Source organism: Oncorhynchus masou, chromosome 1, assembly GCF_036934945.1.
Source record: "Oncorhynchus masou masou isolate Uvic2021 chromosome 1, UVic_Omas_1.1, whole genome shotgun sequence".
In the NCBI taxonomy this organism is placed as follows: Eukaryota; Metazoa; Chordata; class Actinopteri; order Salmoniformes; family Salmonidae; genus Oncorhynchus; species Oncorhynchus masou.
The window spans coordinates 73,187,621-73,203,726 of NC_088212.1; the positions used below are offsets into that span (position 1 = coordinate 73,187,621).

At 41.7% G+C, this 16,106-nt stretch overlaps 1 protein-coding gene across 1 annotated transcript in view; it reads right to left on the minus strand.

The window, feature by feature from the left end:
- Nucleotides 1-11,846, minus strand: part of LOC135550264 (leucine-rich repeat-containing G-protein coupled receptor 4-like) — a 30,740-nt gene extending 18,894 nt beyond the window's left edge. Inside the window, exon 1 of the mRNA XM_064980913.1 lies at nt 11,054-11,846. Within this exon, the coding sequence (XP_064836985.1) occupies nt 11,054-11,241 (188 nt within the window). The 5' untranslated portion in view covers nt 11,242-11,846. The remainder of the gene's footprint in view (nt 1-11,053) is intronic.
- Nucleotides 11,847-16,106: the final 4,260 nt, after the last annotated feature.

Genomic DNA, 16,106 nt, shown 5'->3' on the forward strand with positions numbered 1-16,106 from the left:
TGGTAGAGGGAAAGTACGGTCATCTTCCCCAGCAGTGTAATGATTCATTTGGGCCAAAACAGGTCCCCAGTAGTACTGTAAACCCTTGAAAAAACCCTCCTTGTATTGCCCAGGGGACGTTCACTTTTCCAACTCACTGCAGAGAAAGACAGGCATGTAGCAGCACGACAGCTATGCAGTCAGCACTCAGTTTCTTCCCCACCTGACTAATTCAGTATGTGACTTACATATAGTTGAAGTCGGAAGTTTACTTACACTTAGGTTGGCGTCATTAAAACTCGTTTTTCAACCACTCCACAAATGTCTTGTTAGCAAACTACAGTTTGGCAAGTTGGTTAGGACATCTACTTTGTGCATGACACAAGTAATTTTTCCAACAATTGTTTGCAAACAGATTATTTCACTGTATCACAATTCCAGTGGGTCAGATGTTTACATACACTAAGTTTACTGTGCCTTTAAACAGCTTGGAAAATTCCAGAAAATTATGTCATGGCTACAGAAGCTTTGGATAGGCTAATTGACATCATTTCAGGCAATTGGAGGTGTACCTGTTGATGAATTTCAAGCCCCAACTTCAAACTCAGTGCCTCTTTGCTTGACCTCATGGGAAAATCAAAAGAATTCAGCCAAGACCTCAGAAAAATACATTGTAGACCTCCACACATCTGGTTCATTCTTGGGAGCAAATTCCAAACACCTGAAGGTACCACGTTCATCTGTACAAACAATAGCATGCAAGTATAAACACCATGGGACCACGCAGCCATCCTACCGCTCAGGAAGGAGATGCGTTCTGTCTCCTTGAGACTAATGCACATCAATCCCAGAACAACAGCAAAGGACCTTGTGAAGATGCTGGAGGAAACAGGTACAAAAGTATCTATATCCACAGTAAAATGAGTCCTATATCAACATAACCTGAAAGGCTGCTCAGCAAGGAAGAAGCCACTGCTCCAAAACCGCCATAAAAAAGCTAGACTACGGTTTGCAACTGCACGTGGGGACAAAGATCGTATTTTTTGGAGAAATGTCCTCTGGTATGATGAAACAAAAATAGAACTGTTTGGCCATAATGACCATCGTTATGTTTGGAGGAAAAAGGGGGAGGCTTGCAAGCCGAAGAACACCATCCCAACCGTGAAGCACGGGGGTGGCAGCACCATGTTGTGGGGGTGCTTTGCTGCAGGAGGGACTAGTGCACTTCACAAAATAGATGGCATCATGGGGCAGGACAATTATGTAGATATATTGAAGCAACATCTCGAGACATCAGACAGGAACTTAAACGCTTGGTCACAAATGGGTCTTCCAAATGGACAATGACCCCAAGCATACTTCCAAAGCTGTGGCAAAATGGCTTAAGGACAACAATGTCAAGGTATTGGAGTGGCCATCACAAAGCCCTGACCCCAATCCTATAGAAAATGTGTGGGCAGAACTGAAAAAGTGAGTGCGAGCAAGGATGCCTTCAAACCTGACTCAGTTACACCAGCACTGTCAGGAGGAATGGGCCAAAATTCACTGGGCCAAAACTTATTGTGAGAAGCTTGTGGAAGGCTACCCGAAACATTTGACCCAAGTTAAACTGTCACATCATGACCATAGAGAGTCCTTATTTTCTATGGTAGAGGGCGTGACTGTGGGGTTAGTCTAGTTTATTATTTCTATGTGGGGTTCTAGGTTTGTTTTTCTATGTTGGTGATTGTGTATGATTCCCAATTAGAGGCATCTGGTAATCGTTGTCTCTAATTGGGGATCATATTTAAGTAGCTGTTTTTCCCACCTGTGTTTATGGGATATTATTTTGAGTTAGTGCACGTAGCATCTCTGTTGTCACGGTTCGTCATTAGTTTATTGTTTATTTTTCTTTATTTGTTATAAAGTGAAACTAAGTAATGTGGAACTCAACATCTGCTGCGCCTTGGTCCGACATTTACTCTCGCAAACGTGACAAACAATTTAAAGGCAATGCTACCAAATACTAATTAAGTGTATGTAAACTTCTGACCCATTGGGAATGTGATGAAAGAAATAAGCTGAAATAAAATCATTCTCTCTACTATTATTCTGACATTTCACATTCTTAAAATAAAGTGACGATCCTAACTGACCTAAAACAGGGAATTTTTACTCGGATTAAATGTCAGTTATTATGAAAGACTGAGTTTAAATGTATTTGGCTAAGGTTTATGTAAACTTCCGACTTAAACTGTATGTAATACATAGAGGGTAACCATGGGAAAAATTGTGATCGAATCCAACTGAAGTTCTAGGAATTGAGAGATTGTTATATAGGCAGGTTTAGTAAAGATTTTAAACTGATTGTAGAAGGATCCTAAAGCAGCCAACAGATGAAGGCACATCCAACTTCCAATAAAAATTACACAGGCTATAGTATAAAAGGACTGGTATGGTATGACACTATAAAAATGATGACACCATAGCCATTCCCTTGTGTTCAACAACTCAACAGAGAGTACCTTTTAACTTTGGGCCACTCATCTTGATTAGGAATCCTTTCATCGGGTTCAAAGAGGAGCCCATAGACACCAGATGTTAGAGTTGAAGCACAACAGGACTGAAAAAACATCCTGCTTTTGATAATGAAGCGAACCCCCCCCCCACCAAAAAAAAGGGTCCATCTTGAATTTCACTACCAGCCGTCCCCAAAGTCTTGCATGTGTGTGCATGTAGGACTTTGGATCCTTAAAGGATAATATCGCCCACCACACTCCCACCCCCCATGTTTCTAACTACAAAGGCCCCCAACAGAAGCCCTCATCGTCCCTGCCATCTATCTTTCCCATCTCCAGGTTACCTAGCTTATCCAATTTCCTTCTAGGCTCTGTACAATAGAGCTTCCACCTTGATCCAGCCCCCTCTTTACCCCCCCCCCCCTACGGACTCTCCTTGGGGCGTTGTGTGGCCACTATTTGGAAGACTTTCCCGGTGGTCCCTCCTTTGGATACATTCTGTCTTGCTGACAGCACCCCTACACCTGCACCCTGTAACCATCTTCCACAGGCTGTTGGCTGCCATGGTCAAGAGTGCAGGCAGCCACAGGGACAGGATGAAAGGGTGGTCTGTGAATGCTGTCACCCTCCCTCCCAGCTGCTTTAGTCATCAGGGGACCTGCCTATCCTACATAGAAATACAGCTGTGATACATATAGAAAAAACAGCACTCTTTCTGAAGCAAAACAGTTACATGCCCACTGTTCTGAGGGTATGAATGTCAACATGACATCAAATAATGCAAAGGTGTCACTTTGGGCTCATATCAGCCTTGGTGGGAAACCGAAATAATCACATTTCCAGCAACCTTGCCAAAGGTTTCACTTCTCAAGCGAGATTTCCCTACATTTAAAAAAAAGAGATCGGCGACAAAGACATCTTTCAAAACACTAATCACATCCAACAGAGGAAAGTATGGGGAGCAGGCAGCAGAGGCTGTTGTCAAGTCTCAACAGAGCACCTTTAAAACTCCCTGGGAATTCACTGCCAATCCAAGTAAATAGAGACATACAGATCATCTTTACTCAGAAACAAATGTCAGCTAAAAGACACATGATACCTTTCCTAAATCACTTTTGGGGTCAATGACAAAATCTACACCTTTAAAACAATTAAAAGAATAAGTAATATTTCATCATCTCTGCTATGATGCAAGATGAGAATAAATATACTATCTCAGCATTATTTCAAAGCCAACCACAACCTCTCCATGGTAAGAGGGTCAAAAAGAGGTCCACCCTGTTCAAGTCTCTGGTAAGTGAGAAATTATACTTGTTATTTAGTGGCTTATTGTGTGGTCTCTGATGGTTGGATCATGGTTTTAGAAAGGTTTGTGGTCATAAGCATATCCTTAAAGACTTTGGTGCTGGGCTAATAAGACCTACACACTGTTTATGCCCCCAATTCACTGACAACGTTTGGATCCAAAACAGATCTTGGTCAGAATGATTTTAACCTGAGCTCAGCATTAGCTTCCCCCTCACAATTACACAGGCCACTGGTGTTTGTCCACAGACCAGACAAGGAGCTCAGCAAAGCCACACAACAACCACAGAGCTCCACATTACAGCCAGATAAATATACATGGAAAGATTGCCAAGCAGTGCAAAGGCAGACCAAAAAGCGATTCAAATTAAAGCGACTCCAAAACCAAGGCGTGTATATGTGGTATGTGTGTGGGCGGATCAGACACTGGCTGGCATGGAGCCATGAGAGGGAGGGGAAGCTACCGTGCCAAGAACAGCAAGAATTGACAGACAGGACAACGGCAGATAACTAAGATAGAGATTTGGGGAAAAAGGTTACTATGTCCTTCCTTTGAAGATCTCTGGGCGCAGAAGGTGGCAAGTGTAAAAAGTATCTGATGTGGTCTCTGCAAGGGCTTTGCTTCAAGGAGGCATAGCCTAAGTTCAGATGCACCATGAATCTCAAGGTGATCTTCAAAAGGAGGACAACTTCACTTCTTCAATACCTTTTGGCAGTGTTTATTTAGCAGGCTAATGTAATCAAAATGAAAATCGATATCCTGCCGGTAGATCATTTGTTGAGGTAGAGAAGCCAAACCGGGCACCAACCCAACCACCTGCTACCATTGACTACCTCAGAAGTAAAGCAAACTCAGTAATGCTTTGGCTTTTTAGCCCCCTAGTCCCTTGACAGCAGTGTTGTGGGGAAAAAAATGCAGGTAACGGTTAACTATTTTCTCAGCCGGCTGTGACTTATTGATTAGAGAGGAGGTGAAGGTGGTGAGAATTTAGGAAGATGGCTGAGGTTCCCTGACTGCCATGCTGGAAAGGAACAAGGGCACTTTGTATACACAGACGGGCAGAGTGTTCCACCATGGGAGTGCAGAGAAGGTCAAGCATTTACCACATGGGTCCTAGGGGAGACTGATTCGCTGTAGCTAGAGTGCAAACAACCAGCCTGCAATGCAAACATGTCAGTTCTAAAACAGTGAGAGAGAGAGGGAGAGAAGTGATCGATATTGGTATGGGAGTTGTTGTCGTTGTGAACGTATTGTTATTTTGCTATTCAAATGTATGTTTTTTACACCAATTGAACCAAGAGAAAAAGAGATTGACAGAGAATGTGATGATGAGAGAGCTGGAGAGGACTACAAAAAAATAGGATGAAAATTAGGAAGATAAGTGATCATAAGTAAAAGAGAATGTGAGTTGTGTGAGGGAGAGAGAGAAAGAGATAGACAGAGCAAGAGGGGGGGGGTGAGAGGTAAACATTCTACCATCTAGCAGTCATCCTGTTTGGGAGCAGAAACCAGTGACTAGCTCCTTTCACCTCTGCTGACCATGAACAAAAGCATCATTCAGCTTAAGATGGATCGAGGGCACCAATGGCGAGTGAGCTAGCTGGACCAGTGAGTGAAAGGGCATTAGTCCCCCTATCCCCTCCCTCCCCTAAACTTGTGCTTGTTCACACTATGAAAGGACTTCAATTGAGATGAGATGTGAGAAGTGACCCCCTCCTACCCCAAACCCTCATGCCCCCCGCATGCACACATGAGAGCGAGAGTGCACACACAGTCACCAAGCCCTCAAGAGACAGATGTTCTTTCGTCACTCGTATCTAGCAGAGATGCAGCAGGCATGCACCGTCAGAGGGGAAATTGGTGTACAGGGTGAGGGGGGGTTCCAGAACGTATTTCTCTTTCCCCCCACCTGTTTTCCTCAGGCAGGAGAGTCTCATTTTTAGCTGCCAATAAAAAAACATAATGTACACACCAACATGCTGCAGGCAGCTCCACCCCCCAGCCCACCTCTCCAACCTTCCCCTGGGCTGCTGGCTGGTGCCAACCCAACACTGATTTATGGACTGATAAAACAAAGGGCACAGGCCAATTCCCATCTGTGTCAAATTCCGTAAGATTATGCAAATCAACAGATGCATAAATGTTAAAGTATTGTAGGATATTGCCAACGAAAGTGGCAATGTACAGTACTGTATATTATTTTGTGACTACGTATATGGGTTACTAATTTTGAAGAATGACGACACGTGAAATAAAAACTTGAAGTAACGCTCTCTAAATAACTACAAATGCAGGACAAGAGCAGGTTTAGTCATACCTCTGTCTGGAACTATTCCAATTTAAGAGGACATTCCAGAATTCCAAGGCCAGAAATTCAACAAAAAACCTGACTTTCAAAAGATGGAGTTAATGTCTGTGGCCCCATTTCTTTTAGTTCTCTTCATAACATAACTGCTGCCCTCTATTCTCCTCTCTGCTTCTCTGTTCAACAGATTCAGTACATTCATGGGGTGGCAGGTTGTACTGGATGGAATCACAGCAGGAGGAATATCACAAACAAAGCCAACCTTCTGGGAAACCATTCTCCCACCTCTAGGGACAGCAGGGCCTGCAATGTGCCTCTTGTAAGACTGCTGGACCTGTCTGCTTCTATCATTATCTCTGTGTGTGTTTATGCGTGTGTCAATTTCCCTGTTTCTTTCTGTCCATTAATCTCTCCCTTAAGTAATTTTCCATATCTCAATTTATCAAGCTCTTCACTATTTGCCTGTCTTGTTGATCCCCGCCTGTCTCTGCTGTTTCAGCAAAAAAGCTTATAATTGCCACTAAACATCACAGCAGATGATGTGTACCCCAAATTAATAGATTAAGTTGTTTATTTGCTGACGCACTAATGTAAAGTGTTACCAAAAAATATTTCTATACTAAGGATGTAATTCCACTTTTGATGAGTGGTAAATGGGATTAAATTAACATTATGGAGGTAAATATTTTGTTTAGTTCTTTAAACAAACATTAGCTCACTTCCGGTAAGGAACATTACCAGCTCAGCACAGCCTCCCTGTGCATTAACTCTGACAAAAAGAGTATTTCTACAGCTGCGATGTGTCGCACTAATCCATCATGACCCCTGACCTCTCTACTCACCAAAACACAGAAGGAATGGAAAGAAGGGGAATTTAAGAGACGGAAAAGAGACATTGAATGGAGAGGGAGGGAGAGAAATAGAAAGAGAGAGACAGCTGAACTAAGGGTCAATTCCACATTAACATAGAAACATTTTTTACTTTAAAATGTATTTCAAACAAGAAACCAATGATTGACCACTTTTGACAACGTCAAGTGAACATTTACTTGAAGAATTGTCAGTGGAAATTGCTAAGTAGTCCCTGTGCATAGAGTTGTATCATTTGTTTGCAATCATTGGTTTTTGTTTGACATACATTTTAAAGTGAAAAATCACTCTGTTGGCGTGGAATTGCTCCAAGGCAACCCGTCAAATACTCGGAGGGCTTGAACTGAATATATCACGTAGTTATGAGCTAAAAAGCTGTCACAAAGCATTTGGATAACCCTTGCTCAGTGTAGGTGCACAAGAAGCCTTCACGCCCACACTTCCAGCCGTAATACGTTGACTTGGCAATTGTAATACAATATTTGGGGATGTGTTGGTAACTTACACGCAAGATCATGATGTTTGATAACAGCATACACTACACTGTGTCTTAGTTTACACATTGGTAAATACCACGGTTTCTCTTCATTTTACCTGACACAAAACATCTCTACATTGGCAGTTTATTGGGTCAACTCTAGAGCGTGTGTATTTCTACAATTCTGCTGGATATTAATGAACTCAAGAAGTCAATAAAATGTACTTGTGGTGTAATGTTCAGGTACCTAGGTGGAAATAAATATAAAAACCAACCCCTCAGCTTTTATGTTAAGTGGCGTAAATAAAGGTGATGGTGATATTGTATATATTTAAATTTCTCATTCAGTCTTGGATATGAAACTGTTCTGTATGAATACCCACTGGGTCCAGACGTCAATTCAACATCTACAGTGCCTTGCGAAATATTCGGCCCCCCTTGAACTTTGCGACCTTTTGCCACATTTCAGGCTTCAAACATAAAGATATAAAACTGTATTTTTTTGTGAAGAATCAACAACAAGTGGGACACAATCATGAAGTGGAACGACATTTATTGGATATATCAAACTTTTTTAACAAATCAAAAACTGAAAAATTGGGCGTGCAAAATTATTCAAGCCCCTTTACTTTCAGTGCAGCAAACTCTCTCCAGAAGTTCAGTGAGGATCTCTGAATGATCCAATGTTGACCTAAATGACTAATGATGATAAATACAATCCACCTGTGTGTAATCAAGTCTCCGTATAAATGCACCTGCACTGTGATAGTCTCAGAGGTCCGTTAAAAGCGCAGAGAGCATCATGAAGAACAAGGAACACACCAGGCAGGTCCGAGATACTGTTGTGAAGACGTTTAAAGCTGGATTTGGATACAAAAAGATTTCCCAAGCTTTAAACATCCCAAGGAGCACTGTGCAAGCGATAATATTGAAATGGAAGGAGTATCAGACCACTGCAAATCTACCAAGACCTGGCCGTCCCTCTAAACTTTCAGCTCATACAAGGAGAAGACTGATAAGAGATGCAGCCAAGAGGCCCATGATCACTCTGGATGAACTGCAGAGATCTACAGCTGAGGTGGGAGACTCTGTCCATAGGACAACAATCAGTCGTATATTGCACAAATCTGGCCTTTATGGAAGAGTGGCAAGAAGAAAGCCATTTCTTAAAGATTTCCATAAAAAGTGTCGTTTAAAGTTTGCCACAAGCCACCTGGGAGACACACCAAACATATGGAAGAAGGTGCTCTGGTCAGATGAAACCAAAATTGAACTTTTTGGCAACAATGCAAAACGTTATGTTTGGCGTAAAAGCAAAACAGCCCATCACCCTGACCACACCATACCCACTGTCAAACATGGTGGTGGCAGCATCAAGGTTTGGGCCTACTTTTCTTCAGCAGGGACAGGGAAGATGGTTAAAATTTATGGGAAGATGGCTGGAGCCATTCTGGAAGAAAACCTGATGGAGTCTGCAAAAGACCTGAGACTGGGACGGATATTTGTCTTCCAACAAGACAATGATCCAAAACATAAAGCAAAATCTACAATGGAATGGTTCAAAAATAAACATATCCAGGTGTTAGAATGGCCAAGTCAAAGTCCAGACCTGAATCCAATCGAGAATCTGTGGAAAGAACTGAAAACTGCTGTTCACAAATGCTCTCCATCCAACCTCACTGAGCTCGAGCTGTTTTGCAAGGAGGAATGGGAAAAAATGTCAGTCTCTCGATGTGCAAAACTGATAGAGACATACCCCAAGCGACTTACAGCTGTAATCGCAGCAAAAGGTGGCGCTACAAAGTATTAACTTAAGGGGGCTGAATAATTTTGCACGCCCAATTTTTCAGTTTTTGATTTGTTAAAAAAGTCTGAAATATCCAAGAAATGTCGTTCCACTTCATGATTGTGTCCCACTTGTTGTTGATTCTTCACAAAAAATACAGTTTTATATCTTTATGTTTGAAGCCTGAAATGTGGCAAAAGGTCGCAAAGTTCAAGGGGGCCGAGTACTTTCGCAAGGCACTGTATTTCACGTTGGTTCAACGTAATTTCATTGAAACGACATGAAAACAACTTTGAATCAACCAGTGTGTGCCCAGAGGGTAGTCTTCTCAAGGGCAGATCCTTCCTTCTTTTCCACATTAGGAAGCACATTTCCTTCATCCACCTTCATTAAATAACACATAGACCCTTTGACGCCCTTGGGCGGCTGCTCTGTTTATCATTAACTAAGACATTGTGAAACCTTTAAGGCTAGTTAACCAGAAATGTATTAACTATGTAAACCCAGTCTCAGTTTCTCCTCATTTAGTAATGCTCTTTCTCTCCAGTAAGGTAGTGCAGAGCAACTTGCTTTTTTTGGTACAGAGACAAAGACAGATATGATGGCGGAATCACAGGGAATACAGAAAAGAAACAGTCATCATTCCTTAAAAATAAACTATAGGCTAAGTAAAAGATCCATGTCATAGGGCTTTTGGTTTAGTTGTTATTTTGGGTTGATCACAACAGCTTTTTCCTTTCGGCGGTTCCTGAACAAGATTCAGAAAATATTTTATTCTGTTAAAAATATAGTCTATAAATAATTTAACATTGCACATTTTCCCCATGTCGATAAGTTGCTTGAGCCACAATTTTGCAACTTAGGAAACTTTGGAAGGAAAGAAAATAAGACTTAATTATTACAGTAAAGTGTTACTGAACTGACAAATTCCAGGGTGAATTCTGGTGTATCCCTGTAAGATGAATTTGAATCACTTTGTAAAGGACATGTAATGCATATGTAAAGGATATGTAATGCAAATATCAGAATACCAACCACACAACTGTCTCTGAGATGATGGGTGTGTGTGTCCACAGTGTTTTCTTTTAGGGATAGGCATACACTTAAAGTGGCACGGGACTTTCTCTGCCATGATGTGAGTTGGTGAGTGGAGCAGCATTCAGGACAAACACTCTCTGGCAGGTATAATCACAATCAATCGAGACCACAGAGCTGAGACAGGCCAAAGAATCAGCAAATGAAGACAGATCCACCTTCTTGCTTTACACAGGATGGGCTACTATCCACATGTCCCTAAATATAAGTGACTGTAGTCTAAGAAAGTGAAAGTTCAGGTGCCAGGCCAAGGAATATGCTATAGCTTGTATGCTTTTCAGTATAGTAAAATACTACGGTATAAGAGGGGTCATATCAAGGAAAGGTCAGCAAGTGAATGAGTTTGGACCAGCATGAAACATTTTGTCAACCATTGCATTAAAATAATAGCCTAGCCAATACTGTATATACTGTACCAACCTTCAATTTTATGGGCTACTTTTCCTCTGGCTGTTCTTCATTTTTTGTGTTTGCTCTCTCATACCAACCACAATAATGTGTTTGCTATCAGTTGAATAACTGATCCACAGCCGAAAGTTGTAAAAACGCACTCGATTACTTGGCTTCATTGACAGCCATTGTGCAAAAGTTTGCTCCAGTATTGACGTGAGAGGTGCCCCTCTCGAGTAACTAGTGGCCAATCTTACCATTACAAACACGTCCTAACCAGTGAGAGAGATCGATTCTAGGTTTAATCGTGTTTTATTACGCAGTTTCAATATGTGTTGATACTTACAGGTAGTAGGTGAAGGCGCTTAGACCAACCGGGACAGTGGTCAGACCTTTCCCAGAGCAATCGGCGCCTCCGTCCTCGTCGCAGCTGCATGAGGACGAACAAATAGCCGGAGTGGATTGTCCTTGACCAGCCGCACCATTCCGTAGTGAAAACAACCGCAAAAATATCCAGATGACAAACACGCGCATGTTCTTCTTCTGTTCAGACGGAGCAAAATGGCTTTACGTGTTTCTCTTATAAGGACATGTAGGCCAATTTTCATGTGACTGCTCTGTTGTGATGGCTTGTCCAAGAAGCTTGAATACGTATTCTTGTTGATAGGTAGTCGACCACTTCAAGGATATAACATGTTAATGCATCAGTCCCACCAAACATATATCCTTAACTACCCCTGTCAAATCTGGGACATTTTCTTTACTCAAACAATGCGGTTTACCTTGCACTAAGTGTCCTCCTATTCATCCCGTGTGGAGTATTGGTCCCATAAAAATAAGTAGCACCCGTCCACACAGACGACAAAATTGGCACCTTTTGCTTTTTCCGTTTTCGTTGTCCCATTAAATCAGAAAACCATGCGGATCCGTGCGTGGACAAAATAAGAAGCCTCAATACAATTCTCCAACCGAAATGGGAAACACTTGGTGACTTATTTTTGCTATCGTTTCCCTCCTGATTTGTTTCCTGTAGAAAAACACAGTCAGCTTTCAGCCATTCCTCACGTTTCCTTCCTTTGCTCCCTGCCACCAGCAGCCCGCTTTTTCTTGCTCACTCCGTAAGCACCCTGCCGGACAACCTGCCACACGATCTGCTGAATACAGTATGTTAATACTGACCTACATATTAATTATTTCACAACGTCACACTTTAGCTTTAGTAGGCAACATACTGCAATTAATACGTTTGCAATTGTGTAACAATTAATTTAAATGATCAATTAATTTCCACCTCAGTCCTTTCTTTGAGTGTGGTACCATCTCAGGTTAGTCCTTTGGTAGTAATTGGTCAATATCTGTTATAATGGTAGGCTTATCATTCTTGTTTTAGTGAATTCCAACTGACTGAAATGTAGTTATTATTAGATAAGCCTAATTGTCAGGTTATTATCATTTTACCATATGTTTTCTACCAATAATACTGTAGGCCTAAAATAAAGTGTAACCAGACAGTTTCTTCAACAACTACATGCTCCATGCCAGATGAAACTTGTTACTTAGCCTTCTCGGGTCAAATGTTATTTGTTTGATTACATAATTCTTTGTGTGGGTCCTGTGATTTGTTGAGTTGGAACTTGGGCCATGCACCCTTTTCTTTAATTGAATCTTTATTTAACTAGGCAAGTCAGTTAAGAACAAATTCTTATTTACAATGACGGCCTACCACGGCCAAACCCTCCTCTAACCCGGACGACGCTGGGCCAATTGTGCGCCACCCTATTGGACTCCCGTTCATGGCCGATTTTGATACAGCCCGGGATCAAACCTGGGTCTGTAGTGACACCTCTATCACTGCGATGCAGTGCCTTAGACTGCTACGTCACTCAGGATTTCTGCTTGACTCCTGCCTCCAACAAGGGGGAATGTGAAAATGTGACAACAATCCTGCCAGTAGAGTAGATACTTCTCTCCCAATGGTTTAAGAGTCGCTGTGCTAAATAGGACTCTATCTTCACCAACCGGGTGGCGGGCAAGGTACTTTGTTACATGTCCATTGCTCCCTCCTCCAAGCGTTGCTCTTTTCTGTGGTTGGGCAGGCAATCCTCTGTGGCTTGTGTCAAAGCCTCTGCCGCAGAGGTGACCAGTGCGAGTTCCCCAGAGGCATGCAGACCTACAGTGGGTGCTGTCCAAGGTGCCTTTCAGCCTGTTCAACATACAAATATATGGATAGTGTATGATATCGAAGTGGATAGTGTATGACATCATTAAGAAACGTTGTAGAACCAGCCATCTCTCCAAACTGAGTAGCCAGAGAAGAAGGAAACTTCTTAAGGATGCCACCATCGGCAATATCAGCTTTGAAAGAGACACATCATTCTCTACATATCATGCTCTGAGCATCATGGAATCAGGGCTGTGTTCTGTTTCATACCTGAAAGAAAAACTGATCAGCTCATTACACTTGTTGTTTGGGTCCACAGTGACATCAGCATGAATAACATCACAGAGCTAAGAGCATTCATTGTCAATAACTTTGAGCAGAGAGTATTCATCTTTTCTTGTACATTACTCATAACACAGTTTTTGTCATACCCATATGATAATCAGTCATTTTAAAACACAACAGAGACATTTTTAGAATATGTGTTTGATCAATATGTTGCTCAACAAAATATTAAGAATTCTGTCTTTTCAATTGAAGTTTCTCTTACATCAAATAGTCATGGCATTGTGGAGTCAGTTAATATGGCGTTTTCAGAAAGCCATACATTTTTTTCAAGCACCGAAATGATACTCACAACAATGTCATCCAATTAGTTCTAAATGTTATTAGTGCACATGATGGTGACATACTTATAACATGCAACATACAGTGCCTTGCGAAAGTATTCGGCCCCCCTTGAACTTTGCGACCTTTTGCCACATTTCAGGCTTCAAACATAAAGATATAAAACTGTATTTTTTTGTGAAGAATCAACAACAAGTGGGACACAATCATGAAGTGGAACGACATTTATTGGATATTTCAAACTTTTTTAACAAATCAAAAACTGAAAAATTGGGTGTGCAAAATTATTCAGCCCCTTTACTTTCAGTGCAGCAAACTCTCTCCAGAAGTTCAGTGAGGATCTCTGAATGATCCAATGTTGACCTAAATGACTAATGATGATAAATACAATCCACCTGTGTGTAATCAAGTCTCCGTATAAATGCACCTGCACTGTGAAAGTCTCAGAGGTCCGTTAAAAGCGCAGAGAGCTTCATGAAGAACAAGGACACACCAGGCAGGTCCGAGATACTGTTGTGAAGAAGTTTAAAGCCGGATTTGGATACAAAAAGATTTCCCAAGCTTTAAACATCCCAAGGAGCACTGTGCAAGCAATAATATTGAAATGGAAGGAGTATCAGACCACTGCAAATCTACCAAGACCTGGCCGTCCCTCTAAACTTTCAGCTCATACAAGGAGAAGACTGATCAGAGATGCAGCCAAGAGGCCCATGATCACTCTGGATGAACTGCAGAGATCTACAGCTGAGGTGGGAGACTCTGTCCATAGGACAACAAATCAGTCATATATTGCACAAATCTGGCCTTTATGGAAGAGTGGCAAGAAGAAAGCCATTTCTTAAAGATATCGATAAAAAGTGTTGTTTAGATTTTGCCACAAGCCACCTGGGAGACACACCAAACATGTGGAAGAAGGTGCTCTGGTCAGATGAAACCAAAATTGAACTTTTTGGCAACAATGCAAAACATTATGTTTGGCGTAAGTTTGGCGTAAAAGCAACACAGCTCATCACCCTGAACACACCATCCCCACTGTCAAACATGGTGGTGGCAGCATCATGATTTGGGCCTGCTTTTCTTCAGCAGGGACAGGGAAGATGGTTAAAATTGATGGGAAGATGGATGGAGCCAAATACAGGACCATTCTGGAAGAAAACCTGATGGAGTCTGCAAAAGACCTGAGACTGGGACGGAGATTTGTCTTCCAACAAGACAATGATCCAAAACACAAAGCAAAATCTACAATGGAATGGTTCAAAAATAAACATATCCAGGTGTTAGAATGACCAAGTCAAAGTCCAGACCTGAATCCAATCGAGAATCTGTGGAAAGAACTGAAAACTGCTGTTCACAAATGCTCTCCATCCAACCTCACTGAGCTCGAGCTGTTTTGCAAGGAGGAATGGGAAAAAAGTTCAGTCTCTCGATGTGCAAAACTGATAGAGACATACCCCAAGCGACTTACAGCTGTAATCGCAGCAAAAGGTGGCGCTACAAAGTATTAACTTAAGGGGGCTGAATAATTTTGCACGCCCAATGTTTCAGTTTTTGATTTGTTAAAAGAGTTTGAAATATCCAATAAATGTCGTTCCACTTCAATGATGTGTCCCACTTGTTGTTGATTCTTCACAAAAAATACAGTTTTATATCTTTATGTTTGAAGCCTGAAATGTGGCTAAAGGTCGCAAAGTTCAAGGGGGCCGAATACTTTCGCAAGGCACTGTACATTCCGCCACTGTGTGTGAACGCAACAGCAGCCAAGTTTGTTCGGATGGAGAGGAAGATCCTGCAAGGTTGTCAGTTTTCATGTAAATTATATTTGCATAATTTTGCAAGTGAAAGGTGCAAAGGCACTTGTTATGATAGATTGTTTGAGAAGGAAATTGTCCAAACAGAAGCACATTAACAAAGCAAATATCTATGTAACATAGCAGGTTTATCAAATCATTGGTGGACGTACATAATGGGCAGAGGTTACAAATGTGTTTTTAAGTGACACATTTTTACAAGTTTTGGATCCCTTGATGTTAAATGGAGTATGTAATACATTATTAGATTGCCACATTTACCAATGCACCCTACCTATGGATCTGTTATGTCACCTTTTATACAACCTTTATAGAGTGTGATATAAGTTTTAAGATTAGTAAAAACCTTTTGCACGCTATATAAAGCCTTTATATGGGGTGGGGGGTGTATATCAGCTTTAATATTCCAGATAGATTTGGCATTTATAATCTCCCTTATTTGTTTATTCACCCCTCCCATCCCTACCATCCCTCCCCTGATTGGGGTAAGCTAACAATACGTCCTCTATTGCAACCTACCGTGATTATAACTGTAGTTAACTAATTATACAGTTGAAGTCGGAAGTTTACATACACCTTAGCTAAATACATTTAAACTCAGTTTTTCACAATAACTGTGTCACGACTCCGACCGAAGGTGGCTCCCCTTCCCGTTCGGGTGGCGCTCGGAGGTCGTCGTCGCCGGCCTACTAGCTGCCACTGATTATTCCTCCTCCTTATGTGTTTATTGAGTGCACCTGTTTTGAGTTGGGTATAATTAGTGAGGCTTTATCAGTCAGCCGGCCCGCCTGGTTCCTTGTGCG